Source organism: Larus michahellis, chromosome 31 (genome assembly GCF_964199755.1).
Source record: "Larus michahellis chromosome 31, bLarMic1.1, whole genome shotgun sequence".
Taxonomy (NCBI): domain Eukaryota; kingdom Metazoa; phylum Chordata; class Aves; order Charadriiformes; family Laridae; genus Larus; species Larus michahellis.
In genome coordinates, this window is record NC_133926.1 from 206,386 (window position 1) to 227,910 (window position 21,525).

Consider the following 21,525-nt stretch of genomic DNA (forward strand, 5'->3'; position numbering starts at 1 on the left):
ATAGGGGAAATTAATCCTGGTTAGCCTTTTTTGGGGGGGTGGGGGGTCCCTGGAGGCCTGGGTTCCCTGGGGGGCTGCGGGGACCCCCCGGACGCCTGGGCCCCTGGGAGGGCAGCGGTTTGATATCGAAGACCAGGGTTGCGATGAGGTTTTATTGGGGTTAAATAAATAGCCTCCGGGTGGGGGGGGATCGACCACGGGGTGGGGGACGTGTCCCCCCGGGGGTCCTGTCCCCCGTCCTCACTGGCCCAGCGGGATGCAGGTGTCCCTGATGCCCGTCCTCTCCCCCTCAGACGCCCTCCTTGGTCTTGGTGGTACTCAGGGGGACGGTGACTTCCTCGTCCTTGAGGTGACCCGCTCTGTCGCCGCGTCAGGGGAAGAGAAACCCCAAAACCTTCAACCTTTCTCCCCAAAAACCTTCAGCCCTTCCCAACCCCGAACCTTCCATCCTGCTCACCCCAAAACCTTTGTCCCTTCTCACCCCAAAACCTTTGTCCCTTCTCACCCCAAAACCTTTGTCCCTTCTCCCCGAAAACCTTCGTCCCTTCTCACCCCAAAACCTTTGTCCCTTCTCCCCAAAAACCTTCACCCTTCCCACCCCAAAACCTTTGTCCCTTCCAACCCCAAACCCTTTGGGGCTCCTCCAAGAAATCTTGCCCTAAAATGGCGATTTTTCACCCTGATGTCAACCACAAAAGGATCGGGGAGAAAAATGGGATCTGGTGGGGAGGGGGTCCCTTGGGGTGGCCAAAGCCACTTCGCTGGGGAGCTCCTCACCGTCTCTCGACGTCTTTGACGGTCTCGGGCAGGGGCACATTGCGGGTCTCGGGCAGGAAGCAGGTGGCGATGGCCGAGATGATGGGAGCAGCCCCGTAGATGATGAGGGGCAGCACTGGGGTCACGTCAGCTGTCATGCGCACCAGCGGGGCCACCATGCTACCCACACGAGCCATAGTGCCCCCCAGGCCCATCCCCGTCTGCCTGTGCCAGGGAGAGGGATGGATGGACGGATGGATGGATGGAGAGATGGATGGTTGGAGAGATGGTTGGAAATATGGATGGGCTGAGGGTTGGGTGGATGGATGAAGAGGTGGTTGGATGGGTTGAGGGATGGAGAAGTTTATGATGAAGAGGTGGTTGGGTGTATGGATGGAATGGATGGAGGATGAGGGCTGGAGGGGTTGATGGATGAAGAGGTTGGGTGTATGGATGGAATGGGTGGGTTGAGGGTTGGAGGGGTTGATGGATGGATGCAGGGTTGGTTGGATGGATGATGGGTTGAGGGTTGGAGGGGTTGATGATGACGGATGGAAGAGGTGGTTGGATGGAGGGGTTGATGATGGATGGATGGATGGATGGATGGATGGATGGATGGAAAGGTGATTGGCTGGATGGGTTGAGGGATGGATGGATTGGTGCAAGGAATGATTTTTGGATGGATGGATGAGCGGTTGGGCTGATACGTGGGTGGGTAGATGGGCTGGTCAGTGGGTGAGTGGTTGGGTTGGTGGGTGGAAGATGACTTGGCCGGTGGGTTGGATGAGCGGATGGAGGGACAGGCAGATGGAGGGAGGGCTGTGGTGCCGGCAGCTCCTAGAAGTGACAACCACCCACCTGATGACAGTGGGGAAGAGCTCTCCGGTGAAGATGTAGGCGCAGTTGAAGGAGGCGGCCAATGAACCCTTCCCAATCACCGCGAAGGCCATGCGCAGCATCTGCAGCTCTGGGGACAGGGATGGGAGGTCTCACACCTCTGGCCCCTCAATGGCTCCTCTATGACCCACCAATGGTCCTCCAACCTCTGCCTCCACCCCTGAATGTCCCAAGTCCCCCCAGTGACCCTTCATCCCTCCATCCTTCGATCTCTTATCGCTGTCCCCCCAGTGCACCCCCAATGTCCCCCCACCCCTCCGTCTCTGTCCTCCAACTTCCTTCCTTCCATCCCTCCAACCTCCTCATCCTTCCACCCTCTGTCCCTCCATCCCATCATCTTCCAACCTCCATCTTTCCCGTCTCTGTCCCTCTAACTTCTCTCTGTCCTTTTACCTCTTCTTCCTCCATGCCATTGTCCTTCATCCTACTGCCCTCCATGCCATTCTCCTTCATCCTACTGCCCTCCATGCCATTCTCCTTCATCCCACTGTCCTACATGCCATTGTCCTTCATCCCTCCCACCATCCCTCCATCTGTCCCAGCACCCACCCATTGGCACAACGATGTTGGCGAGGATGCAGATGCCGGCGAGCGCCAAGGAGCCGCCCTGGGCCACCCGCCGCCCCACGCAGCTGATGGCCAGCACCGAGGCCAGCTTGGCTGGGATGTCCACAGCCCCGAAGACCAGCTGGCTCAGGTAGATGTCCACCCCGAAGCCCTGCAGATCCATGGCCAGCCCATAGTAGGCGAAGCTGGTGGAGAACCTGCCCCCAAAACCCAACATTTCAACACACAACCCACCAGGCGTGATCAAGCGGGGACCCAAAAGGTGGGGTTTCGCCCCCAAAAAGTGGGGTTTGACCCCAAGAAGATGGGGTTTGCCCCAAAAGGTGGGGTTTGGCCCCAAAACGGCCCCACTTGCCAGACAAAGGAGACGCCACAGGAGACGGTTCTCATCCCGGGTGTGCGGATCAGGGAGGCCAGGGTCCCCCCCGGCAGTGGTGGCTCCCGGTGCACCAGCTCCCGCAGTGCCTGTGGGAAAGGAGGATCTGGGGAGATCCTGGGAGGGATCCGAGGGGCCGGGGCGATCCAGGGAATGGGAGGGCATCTAGGAGGGATGGTGGGGGCCGGGGTGGAGCTAGTGGGGTTGGTGGGATCTAGAAGAGACCGTGGGGAATCTCGGGAGGGATCTGGGTGATCTGGAGGGAAATGGAGGGGTCTGGGGGGATCTAGGTGGGATCAGAGGGATCTAGGAGGGGTACAAGGGGTATTGGAGGTGATCTGGAGGGATGGAGAGGTGTTGGAGAGCCGTAACAAGGACACAGAATGGGGGGATCCAGGTGATCAGGAGAGGTCTGAGAGGGATCTAGGGGGGGAGGTTGGAAGTATCTAGGAGGGATGGAGAGGGTCTGGGGGGGATCCAACCTGAGGAGAGGGGAACGGGGGAGATCTAAGGGAGAAGGAGGGCGTTCTGGAGGGATTTGGGTGATCTCCTGAGATCTGGGAGGATCCGGAAGGGATCTGCAGCATTGTGCAGGGATATAGGAGAGGAACTTGGGGGGATCTAAGGGGTAGATGAGGGTGATCTGGGGGGGTCCCAGGCAGCCCCCCATCACCTCCTCGCTGAGCTTGTCTCCCTCCTCCTTCCTCCCGTTGACGCGGGCGACTTTGCGGAGCCCCTTCAGGGCCAGGTCGGGTCTCCCCGAAATCACCTGCCACCGGGCTGACTCCACGAACAGCCTTGGGGGGTATGGGGAGAGGGGTCACGGGGGACCCAGGCATCCGGGGGGGTCCCGGCTCCCACCCTACACCTCCCACCACCGGGTGTCCCCACCACCACCCCATAGGACACCCCACCATCCAACCCCAACCCAGGAGGGGGGGGGTGGGCGGCCACCTAGACGCCTGTGTTCCCCATACCAGGAGTAGAGGAAGAAGAGGAAGAAGGGGAGGGAGACGACGAGCTGGAGCCAGCGCCAGTGAGGGAGGCTGAAGGCCACGGCCGCCAGCACGAACTGCCCGAAGGTGTAGCAGTAGCCGTTGATGGTGCCCACCACGGCGCGCGCTTCCGTCGGGATCCACTCCATGCCTGTGGGTAACCATCAGCACACGGATGGTGGGGTCTATCCCGTGGGATGGGGCCACACTGGGATATCTGGGTCCCTCCCGCGGCGTGGAGGTGGTGGGGTTGGAGACTGCACGCCTGGAGCCTTCCCAAAGGTCAGTGGTGGTAGAGCCAAGCATGGATGTGTAGGACCCTCCCAAGGTCAATGGTGGCAGGTTGGAGCCCGGGTCCCCCCAAAGGGTCAACGGTGGCAGGTTGGAGCTTGGGTCCCCCCAAAGGGTCAATGGTGGCAGGTTGGAGCCCAGGTCCCTCCCAAGGTCAATGGTGGCAGGTTGGAGATGGGTCCCCTCAAAGGGTCAATGGTGGCAGGTTGGAGCCCGGGTCCCTCCCAAGGTCAATGGTGGCAGGTTGGAGCTTGGGTCCCCCCAAAGGGTCAACAGTGGCAGGTTGGAGCTTGGATCCCCCCGAAGGGTCAATGGTGGCAGGTTGGAGCTTGGGTCCCCCCAAAGGGTCAACAGTGGCAGGTTGGAGCCTGGGTCCCTCCCAAGGTCAATGGTGACAGGTTGGAGCTTGGGTCCCCCCAAAGGGTCAACGGTGGCAGGGTTGGAGCCCGGGTCCCTCCCATGGGTCAATGGTATCAGGGTTGGAGCCCGGATGCTTCCCATGGGATAGGGGTGGTAGGACCAAGCCCAGACACCCAGATCCCTCCCGGGGGATAGGGGTGGTGGGACCAAGCCCAGAGCCCTGGGTCCCCAGCTCACAGAGGGAGGCGGAGTTGAGGGAGACCCCGGCCATGGCCAGGCCCGCCAGGAACCGGCAGAGACAGTAGACGACGAAGGTGGGGGCGGCCGCGGTGCCGGCCCCCGTCACCCCCAGCTGCAGGTAGCACCAGGTCAGCAGCGCCCGGCGCCCGAACCTGCTGGGACACGGTGCTGGGGGCACTGGGATGGGGGACATGGGGGGCTGGGATGCTGACGTGGGGCGCTGGGGGTGCTGGGGAGGGGGATGCGGGGTGCTGGAGCCGCTGGGATGGGGGATGAGGGCTCCTGGGGGCGCTGGGATGGGGGCGGTGGGGACCTCGTGCCGTTAGGATGGGGACATGGGTGCTGGGACTGGGGGGACGTGGGGCGCTGGGAATCCTGGGACAGGGACGTGGGGCACTGGGACGGGGACACAAGGCGTTTGGAATACTGGGACGGGGAATATGGGCACCGTGAATACTGGGATGAGTGATGTGGGGACAGTGGGACAAGCTGTACTGGGACGGACCCAGCCTGGGGGCGCTGGGGACACTGGGAGACCAGGGGCCGGGGGAAGGGGAGGACGTCCCTGTGCGTAGCCCTCCCCTCTCCCCCTTCCCAGTTCCTCCCAGTTTATCCCAGTACAGCTCTGGGGTGCCCACGCACTTGTCGGAGAGGATCCCGAAGAGGCTAGAGCCCAGGAGGATCCCGGCCATGTAGATGGATTGGGCCACCTGCCTCAGCTTCTTGGACTCGCACACCAGGTCCCACTGCCACCAGGAAAGGACACGGGGGTCAACACCCGGACACCTGCGTCCCCACTCGCCCCCCCAGGGCGGGTTGTGGGCCACCCCTCACCTCGGTAACGATGGTGTGGGCGAAGATGCCATCCTGGTAGGTCCAGCCATCATGGCAAGGCTCGGTGGCCGCCCCGTTGGCCGTACCGTTGACCGTGCCGTTGACATCCAAGAGGTGCCACTGGAGCTCCACGTAGCGGCGGCAGCGCTGGGGACGATGGTGGCCGTCGGAGGGGATGGAGATGAGGAGGGGGACATCCCCAGTGCTGTCATTGGCCACGGGCCGAGGCCGGCAGTGGTGCTCGGGGACACCGGCGGTGAAGTTCTGCAGAAGGTTGTGGCTGGCGAGCATGAGCAGCGGAATGGCCAGGGCGGCCACGTAGGTCACCTGGAAGCGGCCCATCCCGCCCAGGCGGGCCAGCAGCTCCACAAAGGTCATGGTGGGACGAGGGATGGCGCCGGGAAGGGGGGCCCGGGGCAGCTGGAGGGCGGCAGGAAGAGAAGAGGTTGAAGGGTGGGCCAAGGGGTGGCGGAGGGACAGAGCTATTGATCTATCGGTGCCTCGATCAATCGATCGATCGATCAGTCTACTGGTGTGCCGATTGCTCTGCCAGTCAGCGTCCCAACCAACCTATTGATCTGTGGGGGTGTCTGTTGACCTGCCAGTCTCCCTGTTGATGCCCTCGCTCAATCGACCCATCAGTCTGTCCATCCGTCTCGGTCTCTACTGATCTATCAGTCGCTGGTGGTTTGTTTCTTGCTACCAGCCCTGCCCCTCACTGCTCTCCCTCCTCCTCCTCCCTCCCCCTCACTACTGATCAACCGACCAACCGACCAACCAACCGATCGATCGATCCTCCCTCCCTCCCTCCGTCCTACCGGTCTCTCAGTAGGTCCATCCCTCCAATGATCCCTCGCGATCGATTGATCCCTACCGGTGGTTTTGCTCCTCTCCCTCTCTCTGCGGCTCTCTCGGTCTCTGGCTCGGTCTCTGCGGCCACCCGCTGTCCCCCGGGTCCGTCCCTCTGTCCCTCCCTCCCTCTGCCACTCCCCCTCTCTCTCGCTCTCTGTCGCCGTCCTTCGCCCCTCACTCGATCAATCGATCGATCAATCGATTTCTCTGTTGTCCATGCCAACCATCACCAGCTGGTGGGTCTGCCCCGTCCCCCTGCCCATCTATTGACTCCTCACCCTGTCAGTCAATCGATTGATCTGCTGCTCAGTCGATCTGTAGGTCTACATAGGTCTATTGATCAGCCTTTGCGTCTCCCCCTCCCTATTGATCGATCTGTTGGTCTCCCTGTCGGTCAAACCAACGAGCTCTTTCTCTGCTGATGAATTATTGACCTTTATTATCCATAATGTCTTGATCATCCATTGGTCTATAATGTCTCTCTTTATTGATCAGTCTATTGGCCTATATGTTTCTATTGGTCAATCTGTTGATCGGTCCACAGCATCTCTATTGATCCATCTGATGGTCTGTGTATCTCTATTACCAATAAATTGATCTATAATTTAGTCATTGATCGATCTCTTGGTCTGTATTTTTCTACTGATGAATCTATTGAACCAGGATCCACTGGTCAATCTAATGACATGTCTCTCTATTGATCAATCTATTGGTCTATCAATCAATGTATTGATTTATAATCTTTTGATTGATCAATGTCTCAATCTCTCTGTCGACCACTCTGTTGGCCTATAATCTTTCTATTGATTGATTTATTGACCTTTAATCTCTCTGTTGATTGATCTTCCTGTAGGTCAACCTATTGACCTATAACCTATTGATCAGTATAGTGATCTTTATCTATTGACTGATCTATTGGTCTCTACTGATCAATTTATTGAACTTAAATCTCACTATTGATCAATCTGATTGATCTTTAATCTCAATCTATTAACATATAATCTTTCTATTGACCATGCATCAATCTTAATCTCTTTATTGATCAATCTCTTGACCCATAATCTTTCTATTGATCAGTCTTCCTCTCTATTGATCAATCTATTGAGCTTTAATGTCTCTCTTGACCAGTCCATTGGCCTCTCTCTCTCCTGATCAACATATTGATCTCTCTATTGATCCACTCACCTGTCCGTCGCGCTCGTTATCTCCCAACCTCTCCCAGCAGCAAACCCCACTCCCCGGAACCGTCTGCCAGCAGCTACCACCCCTCCGCCCTGCAGCTGCCCATGGCCACAGCCCTGTCCCCGTCCCCCTCCCTGTCCCCACTCCTATTTAAAGGCACCCCCGGTCACGGTTAACGTTTGACTGTGGTGGGACCAGATCCCGCTATGGGTCAGTGGAGACGATCGTCAGGCGGAAGTGCTGGCGCCAGCCACGCCGGTCCCCAACCAGGGATGCCCGATGGCTCCCCGGGGCCATCCCATCCTCTCCATCCTCTTCCTCGGCGAGGACACCCCCAACCCCAGGTGTGTGGGGACCACCCCAGCCCCCCCACCCCAGCTTGTTTTTACCATCCATGGTGGCTGATTCATGGAGCAAAGTCCCCAGAGCCCTGAACTGGTTCCGTGGGAGCCCCTTGGACCCGGGGCAGGAGGGCAGCGGGAGGCGGCAGAGCGTAGGCAGAATGGGGCAGTGACCGGGGGACTTGGGGGTGGCTTGAGGGGCAGGACACCTGGGTGTGTGCTGGGTGGCCAGAAGCTTGGGTCTTTGGGATGTCGGGGTCCTTGGGACGTCTGGGCATCCGGGTCTCTGGGTCCTTGGGACATCTGGATCCTCGGCATCTCGGGGTTGTTGGGATCCCTGGGCACCCGGACATGTGGGTCCTCGGGATCCCTGGGTCCTCCCTGCGCTCTCGAGTGTGACTTTCCCCCCCTCGCAGCTCTGGTGCGTGCAGGGGGAGGGGAGGATGGTGGAGGGCGGGGGGGACACGGTGCCGAGGACGCAGCACCCCACTGGGTCCCATATTTGCCTTAGGGGCGGGACGGCCAGGCTGCGCGGGACCCCCTGCGGCCGTGGGAAAACAACCCCCCATCCCCGTCCCCGCGCCCTCCCACCGGTCGCGTTTCACACGATTTTTGCTTTTATTATTTTTATTCCAGCGCAGAAAAACCATCCTGCGAAAGCGGCGGTCGGAGGGGATGCACCATCCCCCAGCCTTGCATGGAGAGGAGGACGCCTGGGTCCCCTCCTTGGCCATGCAAGAGGGTGCCCGTGGTCATCGCTGTCCCTTTGCTCTTCTCGGGGGGATGCGCCCCCCCCGGTTCCACTCCTGCTCCTTCATCTGCTGGGTCTGAGGGAGTCTTGGGGGTCCCCCGGGAAGGTTGGCGCTAGCAGGGCCCTGTGGTGCCCGTGGGCTGAAGTGGGATGTGGAGATCTTGGGCTTCGTCCTTCTGGGGGTGGGTCCTGGGGGGAGAGGGAGGATGGGGTACAGCTCTGGGGGGGCAGATGGGATTTAATGCTGCTGTTCCCCCTCCTTCCCCATGGACCTGTCCATCCATCTTCATAGATATCCATCTGTGCATCCTTTCATGCATCCATTGCCGTGCTCTTCTTCCTGTCCACCCATCTGTCCACCCATCTGTCCATCCACCCGTCCCTGTCCAGTCCCATCCACTCCTGTCCATCCATCCCCTCACACAACCAATCCTCTACCTGTCCCCCCCCACGTCCAACCAACCCTTCTCTCCCACCATCCCTCCCTGGGTCCACCCGTCCCTCTGTCCCTCCCCACCATCCATCTGTCCCTCCCCTTGTCCTTCCATCCCTCCCATCCCACCTGCCCTCCACCTCCTCCACAGTCTCGGGCAGTGCCATGTCCCGTGTCTCCGGCAGGAAGATGGCCACCAGCCCCGACACCACTGGGGCTGCTCCGTAGATGATGAAGGGCAACACAGGGAAGACCTCACCCGCCATCTTCACCAAGGGGGCCGTGATGCTGCCCAGACGGGCCATGGTGTTGGCCAACCCCATGCCTGTCTGCCTGTGGGACACCGAGAGGCCCTGAGGGACCAGCCTGCATGGTCACGGCCACCGTGTCACCTCCCCCAACCTCCAGCCCCACTCCTTACCGAATAACAGTGGGGTACAGCTCACCCGTGTAGAGGAAGACGCAGTTGAAGGACGCGGCCAAGCAACCCTTACCGAAGACGGCCAGAGCAGTCCGAAGCATCCGCAGGTCTGTGGGGGTGAGGACAGGACATCTGGGACTCGCTTTGGTGTCACTAGTTGGAGTTGGGTTGGGTTGACGGTGGGTGATGAAGAGAGGAGACCCCAGACACCAGGGTTTCAGGCAAATCACCCGTAAAAAGCTAAAATCACTCCAGCTGTGGATTATGTTAGTGGGTGGAGCTCGTTTTGTCCCTCACAGGCGGTGCCTTATGGGCTGGAGATGAAGGGGACACCACGGCCACCGCCCCAGCCCTCACCTCGTGGTACCAAGATGTTGGCCAAGATGGCCAAGCCAGCCAGGATGAGGGCGACGGACTGGGTGAAGCGTCGCCCCACGAAGGTGATGGTGAGGATGGAGAGCAGCTTGGCCGGGATGTCCACAGCCCCAAAGATGAGCTGGATCACGTAGATGTTGAAGTCAAAGTTTTGCAGGTCCATGGCCAACCCGTAGTAGGCGAAGCTGGTGGAGAACCTAGGCCAAGAAGAGGTGAGGGGGGGGCAAATCTCACTGGTTGGGAGGTGTGGGGTAGGATATGGGGGTCACACACCAGCCCCTGGCCTGTAGGGTCCAGCCAGGAGATCTGTGTCCCTTCCTGGAGCACGTGTGGGCCAAGAGACCTCTGTTGACCGAGTCCTGCACTTTCACTTTCCAATATGGACCCAGCTAAGGTGGGTGGATGCAGGAGGTGTTTGGGGAGGGGTGGCTGAATCGCCAACTTGGGGGGGATGGATAGACAACCCCCCACTGATGTCCTCCACCACCAGGCGTACCACACGAAGCAGAGGCAACAAGAGATGCGGCGCACAACGGGTGTCCGGACCAGGTCAAGCACTGTGTGGTGACTCCCCGATGAAGCCATCTCCTTCTGCATGTAGGACCTCAAGGCCTAGAGGGAGAGGGGGGCGCTCTGGGGTGGGAGGAGCAGAGAGGGGAACCAGGGTGGAGCTCGGAGGCAGCAGGGGAGTAAGCCCTGGGCAGGGTGGGTGGAGGGTGCGTGGGAGGAGGATGGAGGGACGGACGAACAGATGGACGGACAGATGGTCAGATGGATGGACATGGGGGATGGAGATGGGGGATAGATGGGTGGTGGATGGAGATGATGGAGATGGATGGTTGTATAAAGGGATGGATGGATGGATGGAAATGGAGGTAGATGGAGATGGATGGAGGGAGGGATGGATGGAGATGGAGGTAGATGGAGATGATGGAGATGGATGGATGGAGGGATGGATGGAGGGAGGGCTGAACAGACGGATGGAGAGTTGTCTACAAGGGTGGCTGTAGACAATGTTTTGGGGCTGGAAGGATGGGTGTAGGAGAGCCCCACTGTTGGCCCTCTACTTGAGGGCCAGGAGAGTGGGGGTCACTTCCCCCCACCCCCTATAAAACACCCCAGAGATGCCCCAGGGGACCCAGCCAGAGCCTTTACTTCTATATCAAGCTTGTCCCCTTCTTCCTTCTTCCCATTTATCCTGGCCACTTTCTGGAGCTCCTTCAGGGCTTGGTGGGACTTCCCCACCATGACCAGCCAACGAGCTGACTCTGTTAACCACCTGCGGAGGAGATGGGGACAGGATCCTGACGATCATCCCACCGTCCCTCTGACACTGTCACCAGCGATCTGCCCCTCCAGCCATCTCCCCATGCTTTCATCCATCCAACCCTCCGTCCATCCTTGCAGCTTCTATTCATTTCCTTCCATCTGCCCATCCCTGCAACCCTCCGTCATTCCATCCGTCCCTCCACCCATCCATATCTCCATCTGTCCATGCATCCATCCCTCCATCTATCCACCCCGGCATCCATCCCTCCATCCATGACTCCCTTCCTCCCGCTTCTCCTCCTCACCATGAGTAGAGGAAGAAGCAGAAGAAGGGCAGCGACACAGTGAGCTGCAGCCAGCGCCAGTCAGGGACGGCGTAGGCGATCCCAGCCAGCAGGAACTGCCCGGTGGTGTAGCAGTAACCCATGAAGGTCCCCACGAGCGCCCGGGTGCGAGTGGGCATCCACTCCAAAGCTGCCGAGACACACGGAGACATGGAGCAGAGCAGGAGGGTGCCCGGGGCCAGTACCGTGGGGCTGGTGGTGGCCACGTACAGAGGGAGACGCTGTTGAGGACGATGCCGGAGAAGGCCATGCCCGTGAGGAAGCGGAAGACGCAGTAAACCGTGAAAGTTGGGGCGAAGGAGGAGCACGTCCCCATGGTGCCCATCTGAAGGTAGCACCAGGTGAGCAGCGACCGGCGACCAAACCTGGGTGGTGAAGAGGAAGAGGGGGTGAGGAGGAGGAAGAGGGGGCGAGACAATCCCACGATGCTGCCCCACCACCCCACCTGCCCAGGGGGATGGGGGGTCCCCTCCTCACCTGTCTGAGAGACCCCCGAAGATGATGCCGCCCACCAAGACGCCAGCCATGTAGAGCGACTGGGCCAACTGCTTCAGGCCCCGGGAGCTGCACACCAGGTCCCACTGCAGAGGGGCAAGGACATGGGGTGGGACAGAGGTGGGAGAGACCCCTCTGGCCTCCCTCCTGCCCCCCAAAACTGGCCGTGGTGGCTGGTAGGGTTGAGCCAACGCAACAACCAACGGATGGCCAATGGAAACACGAGGAAGGTGCCAATAAACACTTGGCCGCCCTTCCCAGCATCCCCATGGCTGGAAGCTCCTTCCAGGGGTCATCTGGCCCTTTTTTGACCCCCTTGTTGATGGCTACCGTCTCCCTCATCCCCCCCTTCCCACTCCTGAGCTCTCACAGTGTTGAGTGCCTCCACTACGGGTTGAGCGGGCAAGATACTCCAGTTGGAAGAAGTCAACATCGTGATGACAGCGGCCCCTTCACTGGTGCCTCAAGGTGGGAACTGCACACGGGATTGGGTGAAACACGCCATGAGCCCCACATCCCACCCCCCTGCTGCTGCCGTCCTACCTCGGTGATGATGGTGCTGGTGAAGACGCTGCGGTCATAGGTCCAACCATCATGGCAGGGCTCTGTCTCCGGCCAGCTGCTGTTGGGAGCTGAGCCATTGGCCTCCAAAAGCCACCACTGCGGTGTCACGAAGCGCCGGCATCGCTCACCACGGGGAACCGAGACCCTCAGCAGGTCCTGGGGGTCGAGGCCGGTGGCGTTGGCCTCCCAATGAAGCCGGCAGCGATGGTCGCTGGTGGCGGCCGTGAAGTTCTGCAGAAGGTTGTGACTGGCCATCATGAGGACGGGCAGGGCCAGGAGGAGCACCGAGGCCACCTGGAAGCGTCCCATGCCCCCCACGTGCTCCAGGAGGCTGGCGAAAGCCATGCTGCCACCGTGAGACCCCGGGAACGCCCCACAGCCATGCACGCCTGCCCCAAAAGGGATGGATTTCACCCCCAAAAATGCTTCCCTCGCTCCCGCGGTGTCCTCGCTCCACAGGCACCGGGGGTGGTCTCCTATATAACCCGGCCAACGGCTGTTTTGGGTTAATGTTTGACATCTGGGGTGGGTTTTTTTTGTGATTATTATTTTTTTTTTTCCCAGAAGGAGAAGGCAGAGGCAGGTAGGCAAAAGTGCAGGCCAGGACAGCGCAAAGGTGTCCGGGGGGGGGGCGGGCCACCAAGCGCCAGCAAAAGGTGGCCAGAGCGAAATCCATGGGCACTTCCCTTCCCTCGTTGCGGCAGCAAAAACGTCCCCAAAAGAGGGCAAAATGGGAGCAATCTGGGGCAGGAACAAAAAACAAATGATTCTCTTTTATTCCATTCTTTTCCAGCGTTGCTTTGTTGAGGGGAAGAGGTGGCGTTTGGAGAGGGGCCATCTGGGACCAGCCTCGTTCATCCGGCTCGTGGGTTACTCTCAGGTGGGCTTCCCGGAAAGGCGGGGTGAGGGGGGGGATGTCTCCTGGCTTGGGACAATGCATGGCCTTCGCCAGCCCCATTGGGTTAAATTTTAGCGATTTCTGTGGTCGAAAGGGGACCGAAAGGTGCTGACGGAGGTGGCCCTGCTTGAGTCAGCGCATTCTCCGCCTGGGGAAGCCGGGGGTTAATTTTTGATGGGGTTGGACCAAGGTGGGTGTTGATGGGGCCAAGGGACACGTCGGCAGTTGGGAGCAAGGGCCATGGTGGCCTCAGGGGGGAAATCGGGGAAGGGGCATCATGGTGGCAGCACCATGGGTTGCTGGGAGGGGGCCGGGGTGGGATTTGGGAGCTCCTGACCCTTCCACCCTTCTCTGAGATTTGGGGGGACCCTCTACCGGGTGGGTTTGGTGTTACTGGGTGTCATCTTGTTGGAGGTGCCCTCCAGCGTGGTGTTCTTGGGTGCCACCTTATTGGTGGTGACCTCAGGGACAAGGTTATGAGGTGTCATCTTATCGAAGGTGACCTGCAAAGTGGTGTCCTTGGGCAAGGCAGTTTTGGAGGTGACCTTGGGAACAAGGTTTTGAGCTATCACTGGAGGTAACCTCCAACATGGGTGTTCCGAGGTGCCATCTTATTGGAGGTGACCTCAGGGACGGGGTTTACAAGGTGTCATCTTATTGAACAGGGCCTCCAAGGTGTTCTCGGGCATTGTCTTATTGGTGGTGACCTCAGGGACAAGGTTATGAGGTGTCACCTTATTGAAGGTGACCTCCAATATGGTGTTCTTGGGCGCCATCTTTTTGGAGGTGACCTCGGGGGCACAGTTCTTAGGCATTGGCCTATTGGAGGTGACCTCAGACATGGTTATTGGGTGTCATCTTATTGGGGGTGACCTTGGGTAGGCTCAGATAACACCCCAAGACGTTGTCCCCACCAGGGCTGCTTTATTCCTCCAAGGACTTCCCCTGGCCCACACAGGGAGGTCACCAGCCATGGGGCAGGCAGCAAATTCATACTCGTCCCCAAACACACGGAGACCCATGGAGGAGGGTGCCAAGTGTAGGGTGCTGTCCCCCCACACCCCGTGGTCCTTCAGGCCTCCTTCTGTGGGGCCTTGTCCTGGGGCTGGAGGGGGATCTTCTCTTTTGGGTCATCCGTCTTCTTCCGCTTGGCCCTGGAGGGAGGAAGATGATGAGGAGGAGGGTCCATAGGGCATGGCAGGATGGGTCAGCCACTGGCAGGGTGGGAAGCAGCCCAGCCTGCACTGTGTCCGTCCATCTGTCCAGCCACTCACATCACTGGTTCGTCTGCCAACACACCCATCCACTTGTCCCTCAGCACATCAATCTGTCCCTCCGTCCAAAAGCCCTTCAGCTTTCAGTCCACCCAACCATCCATCATCCATCCATCTGTCCATCATCCATCCATCCGTCCATCCATCATCCATCCATCCATCATCCAACCATCATCCATCCGTCCATCCGTCCATCCATCATCCAACCATCCATCATCCATCCGTCATCCATCCATCCATCCATCCATCATCCAACCATCATCCATCCGTCATCCATCCATCCATCCATCATCCATCCGTCCATCCATCCATCTGTCATCCAACCATCCATCATCCATCCGTCGTCCATCCATCCAACCATCCATCATCCATCCGTCGTCCATCCATCCAACCATCCATCATCCGTCCGTCATCCATCCATCCATCCATCATCCAACCATCCATCCTCCATCCATCTGTCCATCCATCCGTCCGCCTGCCCCTCCCTCCCTCCCGCATGCCCACCTGCTCTCCACCTCCTCAATGGTGTCGGGCAGTGGCCTGTTGACGGTCTCTGGGAGGAAGCCGGCCGCCACGGCTGCCACCACGGGGGCCACCCCATAGACCGCAGGGGGCAAGAAGGGGTAGTATTCATCCATCATCTTCACCAGTGGCGCCACGATGCCACCCACTCGGGCCATGGTGCTGCCAAAGCCCAGCCCGGTCTGCCTGCCGGCACCGGGGGGGTCAACATGGAGCAGAGCCCACCCTGGGGGGTGTCACAGGTGGGTGACGGGGGACGTGCCCCGCTGTGGAGTCATGGGGGCAGGGTTTTACCTGATGGGAGTGGGGTAGAGCTCGGTGGTGTAGAGGAAGACGCAGTTGAAGGAGGCGGAGAGGCAACCCTTGCCGATGACGGCCAGCGCCGTGCGCACCGTCTGCAGCTCTGGGGCAGAGAGAGGGACGGGGTGGACTCTGCGTTTGGGCAGGAGCCACCTCAGGGACAGGGCGATGGTGGGAAGGAGAAAGGAGGGAGGAGGTAGGGATGGAGAGCTGGCTAGCTAGAGAAGCAATTGGATGGATGGTTGGAGACGTGGATGGATCGGTTCTGAGATGGCGAGTCACCATCCTTGGTGATATTCAAAAGCCACCTGGACATAGTCTCGGGTGCCCAGCTCTAGGTGGCCCTGCTCAAGCAGGAGGGTTGGACCAGATGACCTCCAGAGGTCCCTTCCAACCTCAACCATACTGTGGGTAAGTGAGAGGTTGGATAGTTGATTGGTGGGATGGAGGGACGGAGAGACGAGAGCATGGATGGCGAGGTAGGGAGGTGCAGCACTCAATGGCTGGAGAAGGGAGGGATGGGTGAAGAGCAAAGCAGAGTTGTGTGGTGGACTGGTGGGGACATGGGTGGCTGGACAGAGCAGTGCAGAAGACCCCCATCGCTCCATCGCACCCACCTGTGGAGACAAAGATGTTGGCAATGATGACCAGCCCCGCCAAGAAGAGGGCCACCATGAGTGACACCCGCCGGCCAATGTAGCTCACGGAGACGGTCACCACCACTTTGGCCGGGAAGTCAACGGCGCCGAAAATCACCTGGATGAGGTAAATGCTGACACCAAAGTTTTGCAGATCCATGGCCAGCCCGTAGTAGGAGAAACTGATGGAGAACCTGGAGCAGGGTGGAGAGGGGCACGGACTTTGAGGTGGCGTGACCTCCCTGGGATGTCACCATCGCGGGGGACCGGGCAGGGATGGCAGATGGAGGAGAAGGCGGCTGTGGTACGGTTGGACGGCTGGATCATCTGTCCAGCTGTCCCTCTTTCCATTCATCCACCTGTACATCTGACCAACTCTCCAACCGTCTGTCCGTCTACCCTTCCATCCTTCCACCCACCCACCCAGCCTTCCAGCCAACCAGCCATCCCTCCCTCCTCCTCCTCCTCAGCCCCATCAGACTCCCCCAGCCCCGCCCCACCAGACGATGGAGAGGCAGAAGAAGATGTGGCGGATGACTGGGGTCCGGACCAGGTCGGAGATGGTGTAGGACGACTTCAGACCAGCCAACTCCTCCTTCATGTTGGACTTCAGGATCTGAGAGACGGAGAAATGCGAGAGGTGGGTGGGGGTCAGGGGTGGGAGACCAAGAGCCCCCTCACCAGGGGGCCACCCTACCTCTACCGTGATCTTCTCCCCTTCCTCCTTTCTCTTGTTAATCCTGGCCACTCGCTGCAGGACCTTCACGGCCCTCTCAGCCTTCCCTGAGAGCACCAGCCAACGGGCGGATTCAGCCAACCACCTGCAGTCAACGAGGGGGAAACTGAGGCACGAAGAGAGGCCCACGGGTCCCCATGGCGTTCCCCAAGGGATCCAAGCGTCCTACCAGGAGTAGAGGAGGAAGACGAAGAAGGGCAGGGAGACGGTGAGCTGGAGCCAGCGCCAGTGGGGGACAGCGTAGGCCACCCCAGCCAGCAGGATCTGGCCCAGGGTGTAGGCGAAGCCGGTGATGGCCACGGTGATGGCGCGGTAGGGCGTGGGGATCCACTCCACCACTGCAAGGGACCATGGGGACGCGGCTGACTTGGTGTCCCAGCCCTCCGTGACCCTCCTTGGGAATGTGGCCTTCCCATCATGCCCAGACGTGTCCGCACCACATGGCCCCACCCACGGCCACGGTGATGTCCCCATCAGTGACCACTGGGGTGTCCCCAGTGGCAGCCACAGGGATGCCTCCATCTGTAGAGAGGGGGATGTCCCCACCCATGGCCATTGGGACATCCCCATCCGTGGCCATTGGGTCGTCCCCGTTCACAGCCATGCCGATCGTCCGCCCCCAGAGCCACGTGGCCGTCCTCATCAGTGTCCCCAGACATGGTGACCGGGGACATCCACATCCATGGCCATGGCGATGTCGCTCTCCGTGGCCACGGTGATGTCCCCACGCACGGCCTTTGGGACATCCCCAACCATGGCCATTGGGTTGTCCCCATCCATGGCCATGCCGATTGTCCCCCGCCATGTCCCTGTGGTCATCCTCATCCCTGTCCCCTCACCCAGGCAGGCGATGCTGAGGCCGAAGCCAGAGAGGGCCATGCCACCGGCGAAGCGGAAGACGCAGTAAGACGCGTAGTTGGGGGCGAAGGCCGTGCACGTCCCCATCACCCCCAGCTGCAGGTAGGACCACATCAACATGGCCTTGCGCCCGAACCTGCAATGGGGAAGCACTGGGTGCCACTGGGTGCCACGGGGTGATGGTCTGTCCAGCGCCCCATGGGGAAACTGAGGCACGGGGAGGGGTCTCTGCTGCTTTTACCTGTCTGAGAGGCCCCCCAGGACCAGGGCGCCCACCAGGACCCCCGCCATGTAGATGGACTGGGCCATCTGCCGGAGCTGCCGGTAGCTGCAGACGAGGTCCCACTACAGGGACGAGGACGAGGTGAGGACGACCTGTCCTCTCCTTCCACCCATCAGTCCCTCCTCTTCTCTCCTGGCCGTCCATCCATCTGTCCCACCATCCCCATCCAGCTTCATCTCCATCCCCCCAACCCCGTAGGACTCCATCTCCTCCTCCCCATCTCCATACGGTTCCATCTCCACCCGTCTATCTCCGTGAGGCTCCATCCCTGTCCCCACCTCGGAGAAGTTGGTGGCCACGTGGATGCTATTGTCACCTTCCCACCCTCCATCCTCCATCCCTCCCCACCTCACCTCCCCCCATCCCCATGCCCACCTCGGTGACGATAGTGGCCACGTAGATGCTGCGGTCGTAGTCCCAACCATCGTGGCAGGGCTCGGTGGGCCAGGGGCCGGTGCTGCGGTTGGCAGGGGACGAGGCCACGTAGCGCCGGCAGGACCCCAGGGTGGCATCAGGAGGCCCCAGGGTGCTATTGGACCACCCCAGGGTGGCGTTGGAGGACCCCAAGGTGGCATCAGGCTGGACATGGGTGCCATCAGGGGACCCCGGTGTGCCATCGCGTGTGATGTGGGTGGCACCGGGAATGTGGGTGCCATTGGGAGACCCCAGGTTGCCATCGGGGGACCTCAGGGTGGCACGAGGGGACCCCAAGGTGCCATCAGGAGACTTCAGGATGGCGTTGGAGGACCTCGAGGTGCCATCAAAGGCTGCCCAAGTGCCATCACGGGTGGCTCCGGGTGGCCCTGGGGTGGCGCTGGGGACACTTGGGGTGGTAGCGGGACCGGGGGTGACACTGGGGACGCGGCAGCGGTGAGGGGGGACGGCAGCGGTGAAGTTCTGCAGCAGGTTGTGGCTGGCCATGAGCAGGATGGGCACCGCCAGCAGCGCTGTCTGCAGCACCTGGAAGCGTCCCAGCCCCCCGACCTGCTCCAGCACCGCCCCGAACGGCATCCTGGGACACGGGGACACCGTCAGACACGGGGACATCGCAGGACACCAGGGCGTGGGGAGCATCATCACCCGTGGGGCCACCACCACCCGCTGGGATTCCGTCAACCACAGGGACACGGTCACCCATGGGAGCAGCGTTGGACACAGGGGATGGGGAACACCGTCACCCATGGGGACACCGTCACTCATGGGGACACCAAGGTATGGGGAACACCATCACTCATGGGGACATCACCACCCTTGGGGACACCACTGGACACCAGGGTATGGGGAACAACATCACTCATGGGGACATCACCACCCTCGGGGACACCCTCACCCCCTGGGACACCATCATAGGGGTCACTGCCACCCACGGGGACGTGGGGAGGTGGGACGTGAGTGTTGCGTGGACACGGGTCATCCGCCAGCGGGAGTGTTGAGATGGGGACAGGGGACACGGGGATGGGGACGAAGACATGGGGATGTGGGGCAAACACAGGGCTGTGGTGACACGGGTCAGACATGGGGAGGGGACATGGGGCAGGCGCAAGGACAGGGACGGCGGGGACACAGCGGGGGGACACGGTGACCACCAGGGACACGGATCAGACAGGGACGGTGTCACCACTTGCGTCACAGGTCCCCAACCCCTCCCGATGTCCCCATCCCCTCCCAGCATGTCCCTGTTCCTGCCCCACCTCAGCCTGCTCCCTGGGGACCGGGACATCCGGCCAGCTGTGACTCCCGTGTCCCCAAGGTGAAGGGTCCCTTCTCTGATGTCCCCAGCACGTCCTGGTCCCGTGTCCCCTGGTCCCCACGTCCCTTCTCCAATGTCCCCATCCCCTCAATGGCCCAAACCTGTCCCCATGTGCCCTCTTCTGGCGTCCCCAATGTCCCCTGGTCCCCAGCCCCTACCTGAAGTTCCCAACTTGCCCCACTTCAGTGTCCCCACCCCATCCCAGGTCCCCTCCGCGATGTCCCCAACTTGTCCTCACGTGCAAGTCTAGCGTCCCCTCACATCCCCTCCCTGATGTCCCCACCCTGTCCCACTGTCCCCTCCACGATGTCTCCAACCCGTCTCAGCGTCCCCAACCCATCCCACTGGTCTCTTTCTGATGTCCCCAACCTCTCCCCCGTCCCCTCTGTGATGTCCCCAGCCTGTCCCAACGTCCCCAACCCATCCCGCATTCCCACCATGCCCCCTCAGCGTCCCCAACCCGTCGCACTGTCCCCCTTCTGATGTCCCCAACCCATCACGGGCCCCCTCCATGATGTCCCCAACCCATCCCCACATCCCCACCGTGCCCCTCAGCGTCCTCACTGTCCCCCTCCATGATGTCCCCAACCCATCTCATGCCCCTCAGCGTCCCCAACCCGTCCCACTGTCCCCCTTCTGATGTCCCCAACCCATCACGGGCCCCCTCCATGGTGTCCCCCACCTGTCCCCATGTCCCCAACCCATCCCCACGTCCCCACCAAGCCCCTCAGCGTCCCCACCCTGTCCCACTGTGTCCCCGAGACGTCCCCGCACTCTCCGGCGGTACCTGGACTCCTCGGGGTGACGTCCCCGTCCCCGGGGTCCCCCCGGCCGCTGGCCCCGTTATATAAGGCGAAAAGCGGCTCTTTTGGTTAAAGTGTCACCGGGATTAGGCCGAGGGAGGGGGGAGGAGGCGGATTCCAGCGCCGCGGGCGCCCGGACGCCTGGGGCCACCCGACGCCTGGGTCCCCCCGCCCGCCGGCCCCACACACGCCCGAGGGGCCTATAGAGCCCCTATAGGGTAGGTCCCCCTATAGATCAACCCCCACCCGCTTAGGACACCCCCAGCCCGTGCCCCCTGCAGACCCTAGGGAAGCCCCATAGGGCCCCAGTGCTGCCTACAAGGGCCATATAGATCCCCAGGAGTCCCTATAGTGGGCCCTACAGATCCCCCAGGAGCCCCTATAGTGGCCCCTATAGCCCCCCCCAACGCTGCCCGTGGGACCCTGATGTCCCCGACCCCACCTCGCGCCCCCCCAAGGGCTCCGACAGGCCCCTGTGCACCCCTCATAGACACCTATAGATCCCTCTTGTGCTCCTATAGACCGCTACAGCCCCCTGTGGGCCCCCAGAACCCTCACGCCGACTCCTATAGATTCCTACAGCCCGCTCTATACCCCCTGCAGCCCCCATATGCCCCTTTAAACACCCCATTGCCCCCCCCCGCCCCCGAGCCCTTGTAGCCCTCTCTAGATCCCTACAGCCCCCTATAGGTTCATTATGGGTTTCTATAGACTCCTGTAAACATTCTATAAGCTCCTATAGGCCCTGTAAGCCTCCCTATGGCTCCTATAGCCCCCTGTACCCCCCCCGGCTCCTATAGGTCTCTATAACCCACCTATGAGCTCCTATAGATTCTCTACAGGCTCCTATAAACTCCTCCATGGGCTCCTTTAAGTGCCTACAACCCTCCCCCCCCGCCCCCAACAGACTCCTATAAATCTTATAAATCCTCTTGGGTTCTCCTACAGATCTCTATAGGCCCCTACAAACTTCTCTATGGGTTCCTTTAAGTGCCTATAACCCCCCTAATAAACTCCTATAGATCCTATAAATCCTCCTGGGGGGGGTCTTATAGCTTTCTATAATCCCCTAAAGGCTCCTATAAACTCCTCGATGGGCTCCTTTAAGCGTCTATAACCC

General features: G+C 60.5%; 3 protein-coding genes across 6 annotated transcripts; all 3 read right to left on the minus strand.

Annotated features, from left to right (window-relative positions):
* Positions 1-131: 131 nt before the first annotated feature.
* On the minus strand, positions 132-6,244 carry LOC141735346 (solute carrier family 22 member 6-like). Of its 2 annotated transcripts, none has more exons than XM_074567999.1 (11): positions 6,191-6,244; positions 5,317-5,736; positions 5,125-5,228; positions 4,480-4,634; positions 3,574-3,742; positions 3,270-3,393; positions 2,576-2,685; positions 2,203-2,417; positions 1,615-1,723; positions 778-981; positions 132-359 (listed from the first exon to the last, which is right to left on the minus strand). In XM_074567999.1, the coding sequence occupies exons 2-11, from the start codon at positions 5,692-5,694 to the stop codon at positions 290-292; spliced, it is 1,638 nt and encodes a 545-aa protein (XP_074424100.1). In that variant the 5' UTR covers positions 5,695-5,736; positions 6,191-6,244; the 3' UTR covers positions 132-289. The 2 variants fall into 2 exon arrangements, with proteins under 2 accessions (XP_074424100.1, XP_074424101.1); XM_074568000.1 differs by having other exon boundaries at positions 141-359; positions 6,135-6,214.
* Positions 6,245-8,450: 2,206 nt separating this feature from the next.
* LOC141735347 (solute carrier family 22 member 6-A-like) lies at positions 8,451-12,688 on the minus strand. Its single transcript, XM_074568001.1, has 10 exons — positions 12,323-12,688; positions 11,762-11,865; positions 11,495-11,649; positions 11,246-11,414; positions 10,827-10,950; positions 10,168-10,283; positions 9,654-9,868; positions 9,297-9,405; positions 9,005-9,208; positions 8,451-8,631 (listed from the first exon to the last, which is right to left on the minus strand). Exons 1-10 carry the CDS (start codon positions 12,686-12,688, stop codon positions 8,556-8,558), a joined length of 1,638 nt encoding a protein of 545 aa, XP_074424102.1. The 3' UTR covers positions 8,451-8,555.
* Positions 12,689-20,839, minus strand: LOC141735345 (solute carrier family 22 member 6-A-like). Of its 3 annotated transcripts, none has more exons than XM_074567997.1 (11): positions 20,390-20,839; positions 18,228-18,864; positions 17,811-17,914; positions 17,551-17,705; positions 16,881-17,049; positions 16,673-16,796; positions 16,476-16,591; positions 15,955-16,169; positions 15,332-15,440; positions 15,020-15,223; positions 12,689-14,395 (listed from the first exon to the last, which is right to left on the minus strand). In XM_074567997.1, the coding sequence occupies exons 2-11, from the start codon at positions 18,861-18,863 to the stop codon at positions 14,314-14,316; spliced, it is 1,914 nt and encodes a 637-aa protein (XP_074424098.1). In that variant the 5' UTR covers position 18,864; positions 20,390-20,839; the 3' UTR covers positions 12,689-14,313. The 3 variants fall into 3 exon arrangements, with proteins under 3 accessions (XP_074424098.1, XP_074424097.1, XP_074424099.1); XM_074567998.1 differs by having other exon boundaries at positions 12,690-14,395; positions 18,228-18,431; XM_074567996.1 differs by lacking the exon at positions 20,390-20,839 and having other exon boundaries at positions 18,228-20,052.
* Between the last annotated feature and the right edge of the window lie 686 nt (positions 20,840-21,525).